At 37.0% G+C, this 7,770-nt stretch overlaps 1 protein-coding gene across 1 annotated transcript; it reads right to left on the bottom strand.

Moving 5' to 3' along the window:
* Nucleotides 1–328: 328 nt before the first annotated feature.
* On the bottom strand, nucleotides 329–3,782 carry LOC128635286 (olfactomedin-like protein 2B). The gene is made up of 4 exons (XM_053687377.1): nucleotides 3,325–3,782; nucleotides 2,192–2,458; nucleotides 1,368–1,475; nucleotides 329–622 (listed from the first exon to the last, which is right to left on the bottom strand). The coding sequence occupies exons 1-4, from the start codon at nucleotides 3,502–3,504 to the stop codon at nucleotides 344–346; spliced, it is 834 nt and encodes a 277-aa protein (XP_053543352.1). The 5' UTR covers nucleotides 3,505–3,782; the 3' UTR covers nucleotides 329–343.
* Between the last annotated feature and the right edge of the window lie 3,988 nt (nucleotides 3,783–7,770).

Below are 7,770 nucleotides of genomic sequence, written 5' to 3' on the forward strand. Positions count from 1 at the left end.
ATACTACATATTGCACAATAATGTGTTAACGTTATTGCAGACTGTGTTCAATAAATAAATAAATAAATAAATAAAAAAACCCTGCCATGAATATTTGCACATGCGTGAAAAAATGCTTTCAGTGCCCTAAATCAAGTCTTCCTGTATAATCAGCAGTGCATCTACACCATGCATGAGGTTAAGTACAACTATAGCTTTTAAGGCTATCAGAGTTACAGGTGTGTGACAAATTAAAGAGAAAAAAACAACAACATAAAGTGTGTTACTAAAGTGTTGGTCCACTATGAGTTGCTATGAGAACAGCTTTAATGTGCATTAATGTGCATTTGTTTTCTAACACATTTCAGTGTGGGAACTGCATACTGTATATGTGGTCTTGTGCGTGTATGTGTGTGTGTGTGTGTGTGTGTGTGTGTGTGTGTGTGTTGGCTTTGGTGTATCTCAGCATAATCTCTCTCACCTCTGTGTGTGAGAAAGCTGCAGCGACTTTATTCTGCAGTGAGGGCTCCAGCTCGCTCAAACGTCTTTTCTTCTCCAGGTGATGGTGGTCACGTGAGTCCTTCCCTTGCTCTTTCTCTCCTTTCACGCTCCCTTGCTCCTTTGTCACATTTCTGGAAAATGACTGGAAGGAAAAGATTTGCTCAGCAGTGGTCCAGGGTGAAAACATATTGAACTCGAATGCCCTTTATCTGATGCCAATAGAGAGGAGTCGAGGGGTAATTCTTAACATGCATTCTTCTTCAAAACCTAAAATGGGTTGCAGTCTGTTCCACACATTGTTCTATCTTACTCCAAATGTAGTCATTCAACCAAGATGTACAGTATGTTCAGTAACTCACAATCTCTTGTTATACCACAGGACTGTTGAATTCAGATTTGGTTTGGTTTAAATTTTCTGTAACAGCAGCTCAGACAGTCATGTTTTATTGCTCATTTAGCAACTGTGAAGCCATGTACTGTATGTAAAAACCATCAGACACCTAATATGTCTAATATATTCAATATTTTTGACATATGTGTGCAAATTTCATTTTTAGCTACGTATATTATTCCGTTTACGTTGTTCTAAACTGATTCTGTTCAACCATCCATTCAGTTGGATGTGTATATTTTGCACATATATTTATAGTCTAGTTTATCTGTAAATCTGCACTTATAGCCTTATGCATACTGTTCATTGTACTCAGTACACCTGTACAGTATATTTGAAAGTCTATTTGAGTTATTTCACCTGCTATTTTTATTTCTATATTTCTGTCCTACCCTTATTTTCATGCAAGCTACTCCAACTAATCAGTCAATTAAAATAAAGTGTTACTAATCTCTGGTAAAAGATCTCACAATGGAGAAGATTGGAGAACATTTACCTTTTCTATGTTTTCCACACGTGCCAGGAGTTTAGTGGTGACTGAGTGCAATTTTAGCAGATCCATCCCATACAAAGCCCCCTCGAGCAAGTCCATGATGGTGGAAAGCTGTTAAAGGAACATTCTCTGGTCAAAAGAAACCCCATGATGTAGAAACAACCAGCTGGCTTTAAAGTAATGGTTTAAGAGAAAATCAGTTTGCACAATTTCCCCGTAAACCCAAATGTATCAGATCAGACAAGATATGTATGTTTGGTGTCTGAAGTTTGCTTCCTTTAGTAGTAATGGGAGTCAGTCTCACTCAAAAACAGTACTTATGTGTGATCACGGTTTAGAACACAGTGTGACTTACATGTTTATCTTTAAACACTAACAAAACTTGTATAGCTGTATAGCTGAACACTATGACATGGTGACTGGAATCACTACTGTATATTCCTTAGTACAGATTCATATATTCCAATCCCAGGCTCCGCCCTCCACATTTTGAAGGTGCACTTGTACCAGGTTTTACAGATAAAGTAATAACACAGCTTCTCTTTGATCCTCGTTATAAATACAGATGATCTCTGCTATTCCACTAAACTCTTTCTTTTAAAATAAGAATATGGGCGTGTATTTATGAAAACGTCTTTCATTACTTATCCGTTACACTATCCAGTGCAAAACTATAGCCTGAATGCCTTAGCGCCATTTGTTTTGAGTGGAACGTGTATATTTAATTTTCAAAGAAGCAGCTGCAATGAGTGCAATGCAAAAAAGACCACACAAGCAGCCCTGAAAACTTGAGAAGGTCAAAAATACATTTTGTTCCTCCTATTTACCTTGACATCATCTTTCCCAGCCTCTTGGAGCTTCTTAAACCTGAAGTCTCCTTCGCAGGGATTGAGGGCAGATGGAGGGGCGATGCATGCACACTTCTTACAATTGGGTCCTGAGGTCACTGTCTCCACTGTGTAGAAATCCTCAAGCTTTCCAGTCCCTTCTTCAATACGCCTGCAGGCGCTCCTGCTCAAAGGCCTGACCACACATTTACAGCGGCAATCCGGGCCCTCTGAGAGAGTCTTCACTTTGTCATAGTCACCTAGGAGCTGAAGGGTTAAGCCAACAGTGTTAGATTAAGAAGTCCAGAATAGATATGAGTCACTGTGAACTGGTGTGAACCTTAATATTCTCTTTATGTTGCCTTCACACTGAGTAATGTACTGAAAGTTGAAATGATATGCATGAATCTGTCATTTTATGCATCCATGGTAGTTTTTATTTTTGTAGCACCTCAACCAAAATGTGGTGGATTTGGACAGAGAAACATGGAAACTTTGTGGAAGACACACACATTTCTTTGACTAGTTTCTTAAAGTAGTGCCTTAACAGTACATAGATTAAAGGAGAAAACTGGAACTGCTGTGTTTCCTGCCCTAACAGATCAGTTTAATGACACATTGCTTGAGCAGTGATAGAGCATGAAATTATTACTGTTGAAAAAGCAATAAAGCAATATAGTTTGATCAAACTGTTGCAGATTGAGTAAACATATCCAGTATTTTGCAGGCATTAACTGAATTTGCTTTTGCAGGACTTTGTAGTACAATATTTTGTGGTGTGGTGCATTTTTCTAACAGATCTACTTTAACATCATAAAGAGCTTGACCTCTGGTTTGTGCCATAAAACACCAAAGTATGCAAAGTGTCTCCATGGGTAAGGCAGACCAGACAATAGGCAATTTTCTCATTTAAAGACAGCAATTTCTGCACTCAAAGGAAACAAAATGGTGTACACCCAAACTGTTTTTTTTGTTGTTTGTTTGTTTGTTTGTTTGAAAATCCAGATTTTTTTTAGCTTTGCTTGTGCATACCTCAATACCTTGGAGAAATCTTTCCAAACTTTTAAACCTTTACCTTATTTGATACACTGCTGCCACAGTAATCTCTATCACCTGGCCTTCAGCAGCTTTACCTGGGTTAAAACGTTCTCCTGATTGTCTACTTCTTCCTCCAACTGTGCATCTTCAAATTCTTCTGAAAAAACTTGGTTTTGTTGGGACAAGCTTTCCATCACACCAGTCCACGCCAACGGTACGAAGCAAAGTGTACCACTCCAAGCCAAAAGTAACAGCCTTAATGAAAGCATCATCATGCCGGCTATCCAAAAATGCACAAATAACCGGTAAAGGGTCCTAATGTGATCTCTTCTTAATTCACAGTCCAAAAAGCTTTGTATAAAATATATAAATTAAAGAATAAATTAACTGAATAGTCTACTAATCCCTCCAAAGTGTGAAGAGCTTCTGTGACGTAATACACAACCTGTTTAATTAGAAGAAGAAAAAATACTGCTGTTGTGCAGTCTGTGCAGGCTGTGCAGGTTGTGCTGTAGCTTTGGATATTCTCTGATGAATGGATCCCTGAAAGGTCAGCCGGCTTGGAAGAAGGAAAGTGGGAAGGATTTGACTCCATCACTGCAGATGGGGAGGAGTCAGAGGATTACAGACTAGAGCACATTTTTGCTCCCACTGCACTGCACATTTTAGTTTTTCCTGCTCTAACACACATTTAACCTCTTAATGGGATTGTTATGAGCTGATCAGCTGAGCCAAGGGTGTCTTTTGTTTAACTGTAATTTACCAGCATATTTGTCAGAAGTGCCCTTTAATCACCAATAAATGAGACAGTTATCTCTAAGAGGCTCATTTTTATTTGTTGTTCCTGGCTAGATGTTTAAAAAGATTGTAATATAACATAACATGATGAAAATGATCATAATATAATATATAACAACGTATAGCATTAACATAACATAACAGGGTTGTATTACAGTGCAGCAATGCTGCACATGAACACTTCTTGACTATATATTTTTTCACTTTATAGGCAGATTTGGGAGATATCATAGACTGTGTAACACAAACAAATCTCTATGGATATTAGCAAGACTGCATGTATACATTTTGTGCATATTTTGTAATAGCCTTCTGCATTGTAAATATTCATTCTGATATCATTTAATATCAGTATTCTACCCTGATAGATCATATGTGTATATTATACAGTATGTGTATAATAAGTTCCACACTATTTCTAGGAAATAGATAAATGTACAGCTCTCACTTGCTATTATAAATAAGAATAGTGGTCAATTTCTATCTAAAACATTGTCAGAGATGTACAGTCCAACGTTTCAAGCAAATAGTACTAATCTAATAATAATAATAATAATAATAATAATAATAATAATAATAATAACAAAATAGCAATTATTATTATTATTATTATTATTATTATTATCTAATGCACTATTTTTAAGAGTTTAAACACATTAATTTAATCTATCTGCAGAATCTATATGATACACCCAAAGTCTTAATAATCCTAGTGTATTCCCTTTGTTTTTACAAGACCACATGACCTTTTAAAGCTGCCTGCCATTGGTTTAATACCTCATTCTCTGTTCCATAACTGACAATTATAGACAGGACAGACAGACTGGTTTAAACCATGTGCGCCATCTATGGTGCTATTAAACCATCCTGGCATTAGGTAGACACAGCAGCAAGTGCTGTTCCATGTTTGGTCTATGAGCGCCATCTACCTGCAGCCAATGTGGAGGAACTTCAGCTCATGTCCATCAGCAGGTTCACTTCTTGGTCACCAGAGATGAATTAGAATGATATTTGCTGGTCTTTTTGTCCTATCTGCCTTGTTGTCTATGTTTTTCTGGTACAGTATCTTCAGTTTTGGATCTGTACTGCTCAGTATTTACATCATTTGTTTGTATCATTTAAAATCACTTACAGTCATATTCACCTGTGCATAAGCTTAGGCTTCTTTCTAAGGTTTATTCATTTCAGAATGATTAACTGCACTGCAGACCTCAAACCATTTCTACACATTTATATGCTGTATATTGACAGCTTCACATATGTACACTGATAAAGCGCTGCATTGTGTTGAGCATTATTTCAAAGACTGTTTCAGATTACACTTTGAGCCTGTCTTGAGCGAATCAGCAGTGTGAGCTTGTTCTGTTCAGTACTACTCATTAAGGCTTTTCCAGGACATACACCGCTTTATGTGATTTATTACCATTATCAGCACCCATACATACTGAATATATGCATAATGACAGTCTCTTGTGCAAATACAAGTTGGATGGATGGATGGATGGATGAAACTGACTGAATTGTCAACAGCTTAAATCACAGAAGCTCTGCTGTAATACTGATTTTTAAAACGAACTAACTGATTTCTTTTTGAACAATTGCGGGTGAAATCTTCAGAGACTTTCCAGCACTTAAGCTCCAGGGATGCTCATTAGATCAGGGGTTCTCAAACTGTTTGCAGTCAGGGACCCCTTTAACTGTAAAATAAACTCCCCCTGACCGCCTCAGTACAGAGTTATTTCATGAACATTCTATAAATGTGCACAACAATATTTTGTGTATTTTTCTGGTCTACTTAAATGTGTATAACAGTATGTTGTCTATTTGTCTATTTATGTAATTGTCTATAGAGTTTTTATTGCTGAATAAATCAATTTGATTCCTTTTCACTGGCAGAACACATTAGGTCTAAGATTGACATAACTGGCAACATTTATAGGCCTACAATTACGCATTTATTTTTGGTTATTGATGTTTACCAGTTCAAATCAAGTGATGAGACAATTGGGCTAATACCTTCAATAATTCAATAATAAATATATTAACTTTAATATTGGTAGGTCGTGGTATCCACCACTGTCTCTGAGTAAAAATAAATCACTACACGGCTATGCTTAATGGGCCCCTGGGGGTCCCCATATACCACTTTGAGAACGACTGCATTAGATAACCCCTTGGACGCCTGAAGTGTAGACTTCAGGAGTAGAAACCACCCATAAGGCGTTGCGATCTGAGAAGTTTTTTTTTTTTTTTTTTTTAAAGTAAAAACACAACGGCTGAAGCTGTATAAATGTACATATTTAATGTGAATGCCTGAGGCATGCAGCATGATGTTACCAATTTCATACTGTTTCTTTCTAACTGTAACTTGTCTGTCTGTACATGAGTGTCAATTTTCAAAGTTCCAGTGAAGCAGGCATGGCCCCTGTGCCCGTCAGTCCCACTGAAGGAGGTGTGGCCTCTGTCTATCAGTCCCAGTGAATAAAGTGTGGCCTCTATGTCTGTCAATTTCAATGGAGCAGGCACGGCATTTTCTCTCTGTCTGCCAGTCCCAATGAAGAGGAGAGGTCTATGTGTGAGAAGGAGGTGTGGCCTCTGTCCCTGTCAATGCCAGTGAAGGAGGCATGGCCTCTGTGTCTATCAATCTCATTGAAGCAAGGCATGGCCTCTGTGTCTGTCATTCTCAATGAAGGAGGTGTGGCCTCTGTGTCTGTCATTCTCAATGAAGGAGGTGTGGCCTCTGTGTCTGTCATTTTCCATGAAGAAGGCATAGTCTCTGTGCCTGCCAGTCCCAGTGAGTGATTCATGGCATCCTCAAAGCTAATACTTTTTTTTTTTCAAATGAAAGTAAATTACACATCATTTCAGCTCTAAATAATATTGTTTTACATGCATCTTCCATATGTTGTTCACATTTGTACACAACAATGATATAATTAGAAATAATTATAAATCATAAAGAAAACTGTCTAAATATTGATGGTTATTTGACCTATAATAACCTTATTAACATTCATCTTAAAAAAAAAAAAAAAAAAAAAAAAAAACCCCTCATTTCTCCATCTGGGGATTAATAAAGTATTATCTTATCTTATCTTATCTTATCTTATCTTATCTTATCTTATAAGACTTGTGTAATTTCAAATCATAACATGTATTCATGAAAGTTAGTAAAGAAATATCAGTTGTGAAATGCAGGGAGGATCTTGTGTCGTTGCTCTAGGATTGCAGTGATCTTGCAAAAGAGACCCAGAAAACAAATAGCTGGGGTGGACGTTCAGATATTCAGTTTCTAAATTCTTTCATACTTGTGCACTGAACAGTGTTGAATAGGAACTATACACAGGGAGGAACTGAATTTGCGAGAGTGGAGAATTGGAGCCATATATTTGTTTTAAGGAACATACTGTAGCCAGCATTTATCTCTTTATTTATCATAAATGATTTGCATGAAATTTAAAAGGCTATAATTCAAATGTTGCATGTGGCTATTGGTGGAATTCCAGCTTTGTGTGGCAAATTTATACAAGAAATAAATGGCCACCTGTTGCTTTGTCCCTGCTAGTAGTAGTCCTTGGAGGCCAAAATGTTTGAAGATCCTCCAGTGGTTATAACTGTAATTATGTGTTCAATCACGTAAATATATTTTATCAGAACTGAATACTGAGTCTTACAGACATGCATCAGTCTGACATTTGACAATAAAATTACAATAGTAAAGTAGTCAATTATTATTATTACAA

This window comes from Ictalurus punctatus, chromosome 17, assembly GCF_001660625.3.
Source record: "Ictalurus punctatus breed USDA103 chromosome 17, Coco_2.0, whole genome shotgun sequence".
NCBI classification, from domain to species: domain Eukaryota; kingdom Metazoa; phylum Chordata; class Actinopteri; order Siluriformes; family Ictaluridae; genus Ictalurus; species Ictalurus punctatus.

What these genes read in the sequence shown, in the direction of transcription:
- LOC128635286 (XM_053687377.1), bottom strand. Translation starts at nt 3,504, where the DNA reads ATGATGATGCTTTCATTAAGGCTGTTACTTTTGGCTTGGAGTGGTACA. An exon ending in AGGAGAACGTTTTAACCCAG is followed by an intron (nt 2,459 to 3,324) that starts GTAAAGCTGCTG and finishes TTAACCCTTCAG; the next exon opens with CTCCTAGGTGACTATGACAA. An exon ending in CTGGGAAAGATGATGTCAAG is followed by an intron (nt 1,476 to 2,191) that starts GTAAATAGGAGG and finishes TTCCTTTAACAG; the next exon opens with CTTTCCACCATCATGGACTT.